Source organism: Zerene cesonia, chromosome 9 (genome assembly GCF_012273895.1).
Source record: "Zerene cesonia ecotype Mississippi chromosome 9, Zerene_cesonia_1.1, whole genome shotgun sequence".
Classification (NCBI taxonomy): domain Eukaryota; kingdom Metazoa; phylum Arthropoda; class Insecta; order Lepidoptera; family Pieridae; genus Zerene; species Zerene cesonia.
The window spans coordinates 6506810-6523063 of NC_052110.1; the positions used below are offsets into that span (position 1 = coordinate 6506810).

At 34.6% G+C, this 16254-nt stretch overlaps 3 protein-coding genes across 8 annotated transcripts in view; all 3 read right to left on the reverse strand.

The window, feature by feature from the left end:
- LOC119829011 (calcium uptake protein 3, mitochondrial) overlaps positions 1 to 5772 on the reverse strand; it is a 78714-nt gene extending 72942 nt beyond the window's left edge. For all 3 annotated transcript variants that reach the window (XM_038351364.1, XM_038351362.1, XM_038351363.1), the window contains exon 1: positions 5560 to 5772. In XM_038351364.1, coding sequence (XP_038207292.1) covers positions 5560 to 5763 — 204 coding nt within the window. In that variant the 5' untranslated portion in view covers positions 5764 to 5772. The remainder of the gene's footprint in view (positions 1 to 5559) is intronic.
- A 299-nt stretch (positions 5773 to 6071) lies between these two features.
- Positions 6072 to 7892, reverse strand: LOC119829077. Of its 2 annotated transcripts, none has more exons than XM_038351453.1 (2): positions 7461 to 7892; positions 6072 to 6670 (listed from the first exon to the last, which is right to left on the reverse strand). In XM_038351453.1, the coding sequence occupies exons 1-2, from the start codon at positions 7740 to 7742 to the stop codon at positions 6149 to 6151; spliced, it is 804 nt and encodes a 267-aa protein (XP_038207381.1). In that variant the 5' UTR covers positions 7743 to 7892; the 3' UTR covers positions 6072 to 6148. The 2 variants fall into 2 exon arrangements, with proteins under 2 accessions (XP_038207381.1, XP_038207380.1); XM_038351452.1 differs by having other exon boundaries at positions 7389 to 7892.
- A 2639-nt stretch (positions 7893 to 10531) lies between these two features.
- LOC119828940 (fibroblast growth factor 22) overlaps positions 10532 to 16254 on the reverse strand; it is a 178184-nt gene continuing 172461 nt past the window's right edge. For 2 of the 3 annotated variants that reach the window (XM_038351268.1, XM_038351267.1), the window contains exon 5: positions 10532 to 14338. In XM_038351268.1, coding sequence (XP_038207196.1) covers positions 13847 to 14338 — 492 coding nt within the window. In that variant the 3' untranslated portion in view covers positions 10532 to 13846. The remainder of the gene's footprint in view (positions 14339 to 16254) is intronic. The other variant, XM_038351269.1, reaches the window with a different exon arrangement.

A 16254-nucleotide genomic window follows, 5' to 3' on the forward strand; every position in this document is an offset into this window, starting at 1 on the left:
TCGTGGAGGCCCAGAGGCCCACCCTTTAATTCAGCTCTGCCTACATTACAATGAAGAGATTTCGTAAACAAATGTTTGTTTGTTTTTTGAAGATACTGAGACTGAGTGCGTGGGGGCGAATTGGTAGTGAAAGAAGTCAAATTTACTTATATTAGTGTTATGTAACAGCGATCATCTATATCGATGGTTCGCTTGATGGTAAGCGATCCACCGCCCTTGCACATTTACAGAGGTAGGGCTGCTGCAAATGCGTTGTCCGCTTAAACGGGTAGACAAAAGGACAAAAGATGGTAATGAAGATATTGACTAGGAAAGGTGAAGACGTACGTGGTAAGTACGGGCCGTCGACTATTGTATGCAATTGCGCAAAACAAATTAAAATTCTTCATCTAGAATTTGGGTCTTTTTTTAAACCGACTTCAAAAAAAAAAAAAGGAGACTTCGACTGCTTTTTTGTGTTAGTTACCTTACAATATTTTACTGGGTGAGATGTAGGCATTCTTGATTCAGGTGATTTTGAATTCTTTTTTTTTTTTTTAACAACGGGTGGTGCCTACCATTACAAATTTGGCCTAGACCTGACAATTCGAAGGCAGTTGAGTCTTTTTTTTTTGTTAAAATAATTATTTCGTATGACCATATCGACTTAATCTTCAACCAATGTCCGAATCCGTTCCGACGAAACGCAAAACTATATGACGCTAAGGTAAGTAAAGTAAGTTCCCAAGACGAAAACCAAACAAAAAAAAAAAATCAACCAACAGAACTAGTTGTCAACTGGAACAATAAGAAATCAAGCGGCCGATGTAGCAACTCGCTTAGAAAAACAATTTAAATAAACATCGATCGGGATAGAAGTGCGATGTTGTACACTTGTTCATTGTCTTGTAGGAATGTGATATTTTTTCCAAACAGACGTGTGTCCATTGCGACCACGGTACATGTAGTTCTGAGGCGGTGGGATCGCATAATATCGAAATTTAAACGGCTTTCGATTGATATATATACATATATATAGATAAATACACATCTTCTTATATGTTAGACTAGCTGCGCCCCGCGGTTACGCCTGCGTAAGTCCGTATCCCGTAGGAATAACGGGATAAAAAGTTGCCTATATGTTATTCCAGTTGTCCAGCTATCTACGTGCCACATTTCATTGCAATCGGTTCAGTAGTTTTTGCGTGAAAGAGCAACAAACACACACACATCCTTACAAACTTTCGCATTTATAATATTAGTAGTAAGGAAGTAGGATACCCTTTTGAAAGTTTTCATACGAATTTATTTAAAGTACACGTTAAGGCCTTAAATGAATTCCCATCTCATAAGTGATTACTAGTTTTCGCATAGCCCGCGTAGTTAGCGTAATACGCACGGTATGTGTCATTGCGGTAAAAAGTAGCCTATATCATTTTCTAGCTATCACCAGACACAAAATCATATCATAAATGATAAAGCTGCAATGTCCGCTACATTACATACATACCGTGAAAGAAGGACGAACTGGGGAGAGGTACCACTCCAGATTCTAAGACTGTACCAAGCGCAAGATTTCTTATCAAACACAAAGGAAACACGTCAATCGATTGAAAATCCATAGAGTTATCAAATAACAATACAAACAAAGAAAAAATATATATATAGTCGTATGGAGGATCTCTTTACTTTATGTGATCTACGATTATAATCTAACCTGCATAGGTATTTTTTCATCCAACACGGAACGCTTTTAAGGAATCAAAATCAATCGCTCAGTTTTTCCTTTCAATCTACACTGCCTTATTAGTCACAATGTTCCACTGAATCATACCATTGTCCATATCATATTCCCACTTTACACTCCTAGACCACGGGGGCCACTATTATGAATAATACATTAGACAAACCTACGACTGAGACAATCAGGTTTTATCAAAAAGGTTGCGGTTTTACCAATCGAGATGTCCTTATTTGGCGCGATGACGTCATTGCCCATTCAGCAAGGTGGTCGAGATTGATTGAGTTATAGAGACAATTAAGAAAATGGCTACTACGTGACGAGGATACCGCGGTTTTGATATACTGGGGCCTCAAATGCGTTCATTGAAGGCGAAATCACGTATGCCAACACGCGTAGGCTAATAGCATAAAAGTGATCGTCTTTATACTGAATGATATAGGCTGAAGAAGTTAGTTGTTTGTTTGCACGCTCTAATATCGGGAACTACTGGACGAATTTCAAAAATTGTTTAACCTAGATATGCATGCCATGTTAAGTGCGTTAAAATAGCTTTTAAGGTGGATAATCAACAAACATACTTGTAGATATAATTATTAACTTTAGCATTGCGAAAAAATTTTGATCGACTTTTTAAAGCGATTGTTAATAAATAATACACGCGTAACTGATTTTGGAGTAACCTTGCTAGAAATATGACATTACAAACATATCTTGATTCTTTCAAGATTCGAGGTCAACAATTCACATTTATTTCACGGATAATTTATATTCCTACAGACAAGAGAGATTGACTATGGAATCACGAAGCGCCACGCCACACACTCTATCTACTTAGCGGACATTGCTTTTAATTTATTCATATATCCAAGAAACCCGCACTACAAAACTACCTCAAAACCGTTCCGCCCATAAACGCCAATAATAAGACAACATTACCTACGCTTAGAGCGCAGTCCGTGTAAGTATGCAATAAACAATACTCATCTAGGGATATCACTATCAACTCCTTTGTTACCCATTATCGATAAATGCCATCATCCACACATCACTAGACACGAGTAATGATAGGATTTGCGCGGCGTCTCGCAGGCGCCGCTTCGACAAAACGAGCAAATCGCCGGTTACCAGAGATTAATATCGACATTATCGATAGCTTGGCATACGCGGCACTAAGCCCGATGAAATTGTAATTGATACTGTTACAGTTGGAGGAAAAGGGAAGATATGTAATTATTTAATTCGAAAAAAAAAACCTCATTATCGTTCGAATGGTGGTATAGAATGTTACGTGATCATTTTAATTACCCGAAAGCTCTATCTCAACTTGTATTATATTAAATGATTTCAATGTAACCACAACCCATATTATGCCCCATCTTAAAGACAGGCGCCACATTCCACGCTTTGCTATACCAAATACCATATTTACACGCTCCCGAGTGCTATAGGCCATACATATTATGCGTACTACGGGCGAAGCCGGATCGGGCCGCTAGTGTTAATACACACTGCTTAATTTGACAGAATAAATATCGATAATACATCGATTAGCAGATACAAGCCAATTAGCGAAGCAATTAAGTTGCCGTTAACATATGTGTTATATGAACAGACAGGATAATTGCTGGCCTTATTATGATCTTAACATGCCACCACGAATCACCTTTGAATTGAGATATGGCTTTAATTAATGCTCTTTAGTATTAAATGCGAAGACCACGTTGTTATGTATGTATGTTTGTCCGTAGTATTGAAGCATTGCATTCGTAGTGCAACTTTTGTTCGAAGACAGGCACTCAAACGAAAATAGAGATGTCCACCCACCCTTCCCATGCCTCATTAAACCACCGCAATCCACAATTAATTTCGGCCTTCCACAACCTTCCACCCGCCCATATTTCTGTCCCTAATAGCACAATCAAATAAATGACCGAGCCGCATAATCCCGGCCACTTAAAAGTGAAACCGATGAAAAAAAAAAAATCGAAAGCAATCACGCCGGTGTCGCGTTACCGATTCACGCGGCGCTCATTACGTCTAACACGTGTAAAAAACAACCAAATGCCCTACACCTAACTCCCGATATGATTCTCATCGGATCCCGTTTAAATTAATCGTTTCACATTAGTCGTCGTGGATTTTTATCTCAGTTTCGTCGCTCCTTCACGACGCGGGTGGTTGTCTTTTACCATATGTATTAAATACAAAAAAAAAAAAAAACAGTACGTGATGAAATTGACTTCATATAAACATTTGATGTAATACCTCCTCTTGCTATAACTTATAAATATATATATATATATAAGAGTAATTATAGTAGCAGTTGCCCCCTGTGTCCGTGAGAATGAGCCATCTTCACAACACAGTATAAAACTGTCACTATCTCTGTCCCTATGTATGCTTAAATCTTTAAAACAACGCCAATGGTTTTGATGGGGTTTTTTAGCAGATAGCGCGATTCAAGAGGAAGATTTATATGTGTAATAACATTTATTACAATACTCCGAAATTAACGCATGCTAAGCTGCGGACAAAAGATAGTTAACTTATAAAACATTTTCAGAAGACAAACCTCCTACATAATACATTCTTGATTTATAATTTTAAAGGTATGTAAAAATCATTTCTTTATTTAACTCTAAAATATATGCACTTTATGAGGTAGGTATAAGATTATATAACTTGATTTAAATCACTATGGCACTCCAAATGTCACAGAGAGCCACAAAAAATTGGTGCTACAGTCACCCTTTCATTCCACATTCACATATATGTTCTGTTTATACAATAACTATTATATTATATTATTCTAATCTTTCTTGTTATTATTATAACACTTTTGTTTGTGTAGATTCATCAATTCGTACATATCGTAATAGGTACCAAAATGAGTTATTGTAAGAAATATTATTTTTCGATAATCCATAAGTACATATATACATTCATTAATCGCTTTTAATTTGAACCCAATCTTCTTAATTTTTAACTATATTTCCACCTACGGCTTTGCTTGCATGCACTTTAAATACATAAAAGAGGTTTAGTACTTATCTTGTTCAATGAAATAATAATTTTGAAAATGTTTTTTTATTTGTTTTTATTTCTCTTGCATCCTAACTGAATAGTTTTATTATTTTTACAGTTTTAGAATTTTTGTTACTGGACATACTTAGGCGGGCAGTAAGATAGGTAATTTATCTATTTGAATGAGATTTTTCAGAGATTAGCTTGATCAAACAAACTCATTAGCCATACAGTTTTACCTATATTAATAAAGATTGATTACATCAACAATAAAACTATAACCTACAACTACTGTTACATAGTATTTTATTCACAATCTGCCCAAAGGTATAAATTATTTTTATAAAAAAATATTAAAATTTTATTAAAATAACATATCAGGTATAACCCAAATATATGTAAATGTTTCATTATTTTTAGAATTGTTTGTGTTTTCTTTAGTAAATAGTATTAAGATGCAATTATTTCCAGTTTAGAAAAATAAATACAATAACATGTAGAAATTGTAAATAAACAAAATAATGAATTATAATAATATAAGATGACTTATTGGAAATTCGTTCGATTAGTTTAAAAAGGCATTCGTCAATAATTTTAAATACTCTTTCACGTTTAATTATGTGTAATATCATTGGCATATGCATTGTAACGATTTGCAAAAAAAAAAATTAAGTCGAGATCTGCGGTATTGATTTTATATCTTAAGGTAACACATTTCACCTGTAGAATGAATTAAAATACATTGCAGGCAGTCTTAATAATCAAACAAATGTATATTTTTTGCGGCCGGCGCGAATATAAATAAATCTTACCTTCGCTTTAAGCGCGTAAACGGTGTGCCTTCCATATCTATTTTTAGCGGCGTAGAACAAAACACCGGCACCAACAACACAAGCACACGTTGTCCACACATTTCTGTAGTTATTTCTATTCACAAAACTAATATTTCGTGTAGTTAATTGCGAAAAATTCGCGTTTTTTAATAATTTTTGCGAGGTGCGAGTCAACGTCGCCATGATGGGAGAACAGCTGATTTGACATTTGACATTGACATCCGCCTTTGAAGAACGCGCGCATGCGCGTTGATATGTTGATAAATGTTTTATTATTATTGAATAATTGACCTCTTTATACGTTTTGTAGGGCGTTTTCATTAACTAAAGTAACCTTTTATTATTTAATTTGACTTGCTTCACAAACAAATTTAGGATATGAGATTTAGAAAAAGTAAATGACTTGGTCCAAAAGCAAAATAGAAACAATTGATAGTATAAAAAATTGTTCTTATTTTAAAAATATAAGGCAAATAAGAACACACAGCATGTAGAACTTATTACCTTTATTAAAATATACAACAAATAAACTTAAATCACTATAAATCACATTTCTTTGGTATAAATATTACTGATCCAACATGGGATCATTTACTTCACCACCCTCATTAAGCTGATGTACAATAACCTGTTCTGTCTGTACGTCCATATCTTGAACCGAGTGTAGAATCACCCTTTTGATTGTCTCCATACTATCATATACACCATATTCCGCTTGCCATAGTATTGTTGTAATCAGTTGCTGAATATTGCTTTTAGTCTGGTTGTTTTTAAGTTTCCTCAATTTATTGCTCACATATTCTCCAAACACACTATATTCATCTTTCCGATTGTCGATAATAATTTGCTTAGAAACTTTAGGGGCACGCTGATAGTTTGTGGATCGTGGTGGTGATGTGACCTCCCGTTTAATTGTCCGATACTTCATTTTCTTTTTCGGTGGTTGGTACGCTTCAACCGTTTCAAATACTTCATCATTTAACCATTCTTCATCAGAACCTCTGTTTTCCATCTGTTTGACCAGGTTTATTGTCGCTTCTGTGTCATCGTCATGCTGCTCAATGTCTGTATCATTTTCTAGTACATCTACCTAAAATGTAAAATGTTTATATATTTATTTGTATATTTTTGACTGATGAGAAGTTTAAATTGTATTCATAATTTTAAGATCGGTTTAAATTAGATTTATAATTTAAACTGGAAAATGATATAAAAAGTAAATAAAAAGAAGCAAATGAACGAAAAGAAAGTGTTTTTATAACTCTATTTTTTATTTGTGACCAACCCATGGTTATGTTATATTTAAAACTTGTGAATATAATAAATCAAATTAATCAATTTGAGAATTTTCATAGGTACTATTAAGTTTTGCTTTTATTTTAGTTCGCATGTTTAAAAGTAAAATAAATAATCCACATCTTACATTTAATTTGTTTAGAAATGCTGATACCTAATATAAAAGTAATGATTAATTTTTAAAAAGGGCCATAAATACATGTAGAGACCTACATATCATATATAAATTATAAGCAAAATACTTTGGGAGTTCGTTTATACTAAATTTATTCTTATACTAAGAGCAACTTCAAAATTTATCCATCCATCCACAAACCCAACATCAGTTCGTTTGTTTTTGTAGAATAGTGATATGTATTACTCAAAATATTATAATAAGCCTATATCGATTTTACGTTTTGACAGGACTGGATATCGATCTCATCGATTGGTCATCACTATCACTAGTAATCGATACTGATATGATAACAAAACAATAACCAACAAGCTAATTACATAAACACATTGCGTACTTTTATAACAGGTATGCCACTCTCTTCGCCCCTGCTATCTGGGTTCTTATTAACTGATATGGAATAACGTACGTTATCATTCTTGTAGCTTTTTGTGTATCTCTTCCTACGTGGAGTAGATCTCGATTGATTTGTATCTTCGTCGTCAGCCACTCGAAAATTATCCTCCAATGTTCCATTCTGCCCTAATTCCCATTGTATAGGATGTTTATTCACTAAATGCGTCCGCAAATTTGTTGTATTTCCAAAGTATTTGTATTGACAGTCACACAATTTACACACCACGGCAACACATCTTTTATTCTCTTCCAAGCGATCGAAGAATCGCCATACAAGGGACGATGTTTTCTTCATAATTTATCGATTCCCGATTATCAATCAATTCGCCGCCGAATCTCTGATGTTAAGCCGAAACCGATTCTATATGCGTATCGAATCGAGGAATTATCAAATTCACTTGAGACAAAATGGCGTCGATCGAATACAGCATCGAGTAAAGACGCAGATAATGTCATCGATAGCGGCTGTCAAAAGTTCTGTGACAGTGACATAACTATCGTTTTTTTCTCTTATGGTAAGAAGATTTAACTATTTGCCATCTATAATTTTTGAACTTTTTTAGTATACATAGTAAATTTGATTTTCAAATCCTCAGATTCATTACGAAGAAATTAAATGGTAAGTGATACGCAGGCAATTAATTACAATAAGCTTATTTTTATATTATTGTAAGTAAATTATTCAGTAGTCGGTTTAAAAATGTACGTATCATTATTATATTCTGAATTCGGATGAGGATTTGGAACATGAATTTAAAAATATTACAAGTTCTATGCTATTTTTATTTGTCATGGCAAAAAAAAAATGAAATTATCATGCATTATTTGCCACAAAGTACATTTTGACCAGTAATTAAAATAGTTTTATAACTTAACGATAAACACACTGATAATATTATTACATTTGGTACGAAGATTCGTCACCATCATCAGTCCATATATGTTCTCACCACAGGGACATGGGCCTCTTTTTTGAGGCCCATGTCCCTGTGGTGAGAACAGATTCAGATCATAACACAGCTCTATGGCCAAGTGCGGGTTGTCAGATGTCTCACTTTTGTTATTTTTCTTCACCGTGTCGAGCAGTGATGATGTTATACCCAAATCAATTTATTTCCTGTACGCTCACCTGGCCTCGAACCCCTGACCCATTCATTTTAAATCCGAGGTCCTTACCACTGCTTTTTTATGGTTAAATTACGTGAAGTTTAAACTTAATGAAATGTAAATAGGACCAAAATAAGTTTCAATTTTTTTTTTGTATAATGTTTGTAATACGCGTAGTCAGTACTGGTGTCGTCGCATATCATGTTCCGAATTCTAATGGCTGAAATCTCAAATCAAACTGCTCCAAACATATTATAATGATTGTAGATCTATATTTTATTAGATTTCCACTAATTAGTTACTATGAATGAAATATGTTTCTATTTACTTAACTTAATAATAATTTAAATCCTTTAAAACTGTAAAGTACTGTGTCAATATCTTTTATAATGGTAATAATGTCTGTACTCTGTTGGAACTCATTTTGGATGAAAGCCAGCCCATAACTGGGTGACAAAACTAATGTATGTTCATCGACATAGACTATATTATTATGGTCTGTTATCTATGCTTAAAGTTAAACAATAACCAGATAATTTCTGTAATTTTTTTTCAGTTATTGCTATGCAATACGGATGTTTTGTAGACCCGAAAACAATGCTTAAACATCTATTTTTCTTTTTGTGTGTGCGTTAATTACTTGAAAAGCACTGGGCAGATTTTGACGAAATATATTTAAATGGCGATAGAAGATTTGCAATTATACATAATATTAGGGGTGCAGCTTACAATTATTGCCTGGTTTGTTTCTTATATTCAGTAGGTATAAGAATAGTATGTAGAATTTTTTTTTATTCTTTCTATGATATTTAACTTGCAGAACAACCTTTGCCGGACAGCTAGAAGACCTTCGTAGATATATCGATTATGTTAAGTTTATATCGAATTAATCTTGTGTATATATATCTAACTAGCTTTCCGCTCGTGGCTTCAACCGCATAGTGAAAGGAAAATATAGATAGTCCCGGATTTTTGCATAGTTTCCGTTCCCTTGGGGTTTACGGGATAAAAATGTATATGTCATATGTATTCTATACCCTTTCTTATACAATCTCAAAAAAAGAGACAGACAGACAGAGCTACCCTTTCTCAAACAATCTTTGTGCAAAATGTAATCCAAATCGTTTTAGTTAAGTCATGCAGAAGAGACAGATAGACAGACAGAGCTACTTTTGAATTTTTAATATAAACAGGAAAAAGACATATTTACGACTGGTTGTATATCAACATATTGCACGGAAGATTTATAACCGCTAAGAGTTCTAAGAATGTGAATTAATTTAAATAATATGAGATTATGCAGCGTCCAAAATGACTAGCTAACAATTTTTTTTAAAATAAACTTAAAAGATCGTCTTTACTAAATGATTTCATTAGAACCTCCAATACTTTTCCATCTGCTAGATAAAGATTGTACTCAATGTAACACTGGTTGACAGAGTAAGACTACTTCCTAAAAAATAATCTCACTTTCATTAGTCTAGTATTTAATTATATAGTATACTAGCTAACTCGGTAAACGGTGTTCTGCTTTAATCTTACCATTTAGGGATACGAAACTCATATACATACTTGATACGCTCATAAAATTTCATAAAAATTGGTCCAGCCGTTTCGGAGGAGTATAGTAACTAACATTGTTACACGAGAATTTATAAATATAGAGATCTATCTAAGTATCCAGTACATAACTAGATTATCGGTAACTTTTTCTACATTCAAAATTGAAGTACTCAATGTAATGATAAGTGAATCAGGTGTATATTATAAATATAGTTTCTGTGCTAGGATTTTGATCTTGATTACATATAGAGCACAAAAAATATAATAAATATTAATTATTAATATTCCAGAATGTTCACATGAAATATCTAGAATATTCCATTCTGGATCTTAAAAGTGTTTGTCATGTATCAAAGTAATTTTCTTCTAGTCTACTTATAAACTAAATAGGTTCAAAAATAAAACACGGTACAATATTCAAAGAATCATTTTTATTTATTCTCGGTATAAGAGGCTGTAAAAAGTTATTGTCTAACGTTTCGATCATTGTTTTGGTAAATCTACTTATTGTGGCATATTTTGTAATTGAGAGCCGAAACCTCAAGTTTTTCCATCGCACGACATGTAATTCAGATTATATAATATGTATGCCGCCTGTCGTGCTATAGAAATTTATTAATTCTAACGAATTAACATAATTTATTCGATCAATCGACATTATGCTATATCGACGATAAAGGCTCGAATATTTATAACTTTCATTTCTGTAACAACAATCAGATCGAATTAAGGGTTCATAATTTCTTATTAGTACATTTTTAAATCTATTATTGCTATCTTTATTGTACTATGCACACTAAATTCGATCGAATTCTCGTGGAAATGGTCCTTCGAGCATCTTTGTGAAATTATTTAATGTATGTCAGTTTTGTATATTGTAATATTCGAGCTGCACACGATCGATTAAGCATAAAGAGTCCATTTGCAGTATCACGAATACCGGTATATTAATGTAAAAATGTAAAGGTATCGAAATTAATTAAGTAATACTGTTTGACCCAAGTTTTACCCCGTTTCGTCGAAATTTCGAGAAACGGGGCTGGGAGCCATAAATTGGTGGGTACAAGCTAAGCTTTCGATACATTTTTCACTACTTTATCCAATCCTCTACCCCTTCTCGCTTGACCATATGTTGCAAAATTTATTTATTTTTTCATTAACTATTAGGATTTCTTGTGAACTCAGATGAATACCGGTCCTTACTTTGAGACAACAGTATACAGGTATTGATAACGATATATGGACCTACAATATAATATCTGTGATTATTCACTACGTAATATAATTTTATATAAGTACACGGTTTTCATAGTATAAAATTTTTTTCAAAATTTATGTAACTTTTTAAATGCAACTATATGGCCCCGACTCCTAATGCGGCTCATCTACCATACTTTTTAATGCGATTCTCGGAACTTTTAAGGAGTATTATAATACATAAATTTACCGACTCCTGTTAAATCCCTTATCAGATAAAAGATAATTATTACAAATTACTATTGACAGATAAAACTATTAAGAGTAGGGATATTATGGCACATGTGTATAAATAACAAAAATAACATTTATTTTTACATTGACAATGTTGGTACTATGATTTGCAAAATGGCGCGAAACTCGGAAATTGTAATTTCTTAAAAACTTGATTAATAAAACCATAGTGAAATACATAAGTAATTTTTAAGAATAATTTCGAGCGCGCGAATGAGATTAATATAGTGTTGCCATACGTCTGAAAAAGGAATTAAAATTCAAATAACCACGTAATCAAATGATGTAAATACGAAGTCTAACGACAAAGTTTATTTGATACAAAATTATAAAACTAGTTATTAAATCGAGAAGTTTCACGATGCACCAATACTGTTTCTAGGCTAAAAGATCGATATTTACAAAAAAAAATAATAATAGCGTATCGATTATGAAAATCGATTATAAACATGTATTGAATGACGAGTTGATTCGGGATGTATTAATAAAATGTGGTTAAATGCTTTACAATTTACATAGTACATGACGTCGTTTTCATTTTCCACAACGAGACACAATAAATAACTTGATATCATCTTATATACTTATGTAGGTACAATCATAAAGCTTGTTACAGTAAATATTCATATCTTTTGAATATTTATAATCAGCGGACCAATGATTCTCATTGTTAGTCACTACAAATCGTTTAATGGATGCTCATTTGTATCGTATGAATTTTGAATTAGCATTCATAGAAACAGTCCGCTAACTTTTTAATGATATCATACATGAACATAAATCGATTGCGAGGGATCTATAAAGAATGTATTCGTGTAATAATATCTATGTATTCATCCACAATATTCATCCATACAAACAATACAAATAACATATCGTTACAGAACGGATTTATAAATATAATATTACACATAAAATTGGCTCACTAACATTACAAGCGTATGTCATCCTACTATCTACACCGGATGGAACTAAGGGGTCAAGAGAATTAAAACATCAACTAAAACGTTAACAAAATACGAATTTCTCTATGGAAAATAAAATAAATAATTTACAAATTACATACACGTTTTATAACTAACTACTAATAGTCACTTCGTCGCCGTTAAATTTTTTTATCACTAATTCATTTTTTTGGGCGGGCGGAAGCGAACGATTTCGCGCGCGAAACGGCGTGAGTTTGAATCGAGTTACACAGATAAAATCGATCGCTTCGCATCCATCGCTTACCAACTTAAATTAAACAGAAGCATGCCGCCGCCGCACATTACACTATCATAGCCTATTCCAAAACCGACGGTACCTACATTACTCAGTCATATATTTTCAGTCAATTTCTTATGAAAATACACCCAACACATCCGTCTAAATACAAAAACATTTCTTCGATCCATGTTCGCAACTAATGGACTCGTCACCAATTATAACCATAACATTAATACAGACAATATTTGAGTCGTTCGTAGGGGACGGGCTTCGAAATATTTGAATCTGATAACTGCGTATAACGGAACACGATGGGCCGCATAGCATCCATTAACGGATCACTTAGACTTAATTAAATAAGAGACGCTTAGGAAATGGATTCAGATGATATACGAATAATAAACAGACGCGTGATTCGGTCGAAAGGTTATAATAGATGAGAGGAACAGTGGGCACCGGGTTATATGAGCAGCCACGCTCTGCCGCCGCCCATTTGCCGCGAACACAGACCTTCCTTCCCCTAACACAGTTCCACATTATCAAACATTAATCTCGACTCGTTTAAACAAATTCATTAGATATTAATCATAAGTTATCGATAACATCTATGTTAATAATTTCATGATAACTAAGACGACTGGAATCCGATATAACTACGTTAAAGCGAACTAGGAATATAAATTGAGATAGATAATTTCAGTAACTTTGGTAGAATAATATCATACGATGACGACGATAAATGCAACGTCACGAATTGTTGAGTATTTAATAGGGAAATGCTAATTTAGACTGCGGTCTCTGAACGTTATAGAATGTAGTCCTTTCGCGGTGGAACATCAGCACCGCAGTCGCAAGGGGTAACGATTAACGAGTCTCCGGCGCGTATCGGCCCGTTTCATTCGGCGCATGCGACTTCAAGAGCCATTCCTGCGGAAGGGCGTTGAATGGGAATGCTAAGAGATTCTCGCGTAAGTGTGGAACGGTGCTAGTGTGCGAGCGCCACGGCAGCCCCGACCGCGAGCAGGGACCGGCTCACGCGCGACCGGTCGCCTCTTGCGCGGTCGCCGACCGAAAAAACTCGGCGTCCGTCGTCGACATGGTCGACATGGTGGACTCGTCCCAACCCTCCGTGGTGGACGTCGTTGTGTTCGCGTGTTTCCGCCGCGCCTTCGGATGCCGCTTCTTTTTCGGATCGTTCGCTTTCTTGTGCTTCCGCTTCCTCATGTTCTGCTTCTGCACCCGCCGCTGGCAGTTCCTGTGGAAGGGCGGCGGTCGCTTCAGTTTGCCGCGATGCCGGCGCGGCGGACACTGCGCCTGCTTGGGCCCCTCCCAGCGCTTGGTCAGCGTGAGCGCGTACCCGGACAGGTTGCCCAGCGGTCTGCTGATCGGTATCTGTGTCCGCCGCGCCTTACCCCGGTTGTCCAGCGCCAGAAACGTCTTCTTGTCGCCTCGTATCCGCGAGTACGTGTTGTAATTGTTCTCCTCTATATACTCATCGAACACACAGTCGTCCGTGAGATCCTTCTGAAACAAAAGAAATGCAGTTTTATGTATCGATCTAATTAATCAATTCCTCAAGCTATGTAAACCAATCATATATGGTACGACGTGTATTTGCGAGCTAACTGAGTAAAATTAATACAGTTTAGAAGGTACAGTTGCGTTACAATTTTAGTTTTAGATTTATAACGAGCGAAAGCGCCGAGCTATTAGGGCAGAATGATCAAAGAGTTTCTATTATCCACTTCTAAAGATAGCTCGATAAAGCTGTCGCCCGGTCGGCATAGACTTTACACATATTACCGCGAGGAATTCGAACAGTTGTCTTTAAATTGGTCTATCATGATGATCCTTGTTATCCGAACGAGTCGGTGTGGTAACTAAAGAAATTGTCCGTCGCATTCATAAATATGTATAAGAGAATTGCCGCAAGTCGTACTAATGTATCGCAAATTGTGCCACGACTCAGCATTAGCTTCGATACGTTGTTTTCAATCGGCTCTATTCCTTGATATATAGCGATTGGCCGCCGGTTTAATATTATTTCGCAGATTTATAGCGGTGGCAATTTATTTATCGGAAGTCTTTTGAATTATTAGACTTAGGACAGATATTAACAACATTATAAAGGTACTCATTACCCACATTGTGCTTACTGCTTTACACGTAAGATTCTTGTTTATAAATAATTAGACTCCTACGCCATTAGGAAGTCTGTCTAGTCGTAAACAAGTCCCGGACTTTAACTGGTAATTTTGTATAAATAATAGAATTTCATCTCCGAGGTACCCGTATTTATCATGCAAAACGTTGGACCCCCCGCAGCGAGATCCTGCAGGGCAAATTAGCGCTAGTTCTGCTACACCACGCCAGAGGTCACTATACTCACATGCACGAAAAGGAATTATATTCGTATTTATAATCTGTGAAGACAACGCGAATGTCCGCAAAATGGAACGTCACGTTAATGGCGGGAGAAAACTTGTCATGGCGTTGTTTATGGTCGTAGGAAATAATGCTCAAGCATAAATCCTATTTTAATGTCATGTAATAAAGATTATTCTACACATATTTTGCAATGAATTTATTATACTTAGATGAAGTTAGCACTGCGTTACTTAAATTTATTTTAAACCTTCAATAATAGATAATCAATTTGAAGAGCCTCATTGAAAGGACGAGGACGGAACGTCTTTAACATAACAATTTCAGACTGTATGTCAAAAAAGGAATATAAAAAAAAACAAATCTGAGCGCTTATATCAGGAAGGAGGATTTTTCTTTTAAGAAATATTTCATTTTTTACATAAATTTTTTATTCAAAATAAAGCAGGATAATATATCATTCACCAACGGCTAATTCAACGGTACGTTAATATTTCTTAATATCGATTCAGCCATTTTGCATTTATATAGCTAAATAATGTTAGTTGGATACATAATTCCATAAAGCATCTTACTATAAGGCAGAGCAATTAAAAATACTTATGTCTTGTTTTCTTCTCTGTTACTAATTTCAAGAAAAACTACGTGGATACGTCGCTTCAGTGTAAGCTTTTGAATAATATTTATTCCTCTAGACTCTAGAGTAACATTCCGCGCATTCCTGTTAATAACTATCAACACACTCGTATATAACAATTCAAATTCAAAAAAAATTAGAAAGAAAAAAGAAAGATAGCAACAAATCAAACAGAACACTTGAATTAGCCAATGACAATTCAGCAACTTCAGTTAAACTTTTCGCCATTTCAAATAAATTGGTGTCACTGACTCCGAACCAGGTAATTGTACTATTTTTGACATAGATTACATTCAATGCTTTAACATTCACCGTTTAGTATATGAATCTATTTATACGATCACTTGCGAAGGTTTTATTTGACCATTATTATACATAAATAAACATAGGTCGTAATATAATCTGATACCTTGCAATT

Excerpts from the sequence above, each read along its gene's own strand:
- LOC119829077 (XM_038351452.1), bottom strand. The coding sequence starts at position 7,742 with ATGAAGAAAACATCGTCCCTTGTATGGCGATTCTTCGATCGCTTGGAA. Across the intron at positions 6,671-7,388 it reads GTGGCATACCTGTTATAAAA|GTAGATGTACTAGAAAATGA; the intron begins GTACGCAATGTG and ends TTTACATTTTAG.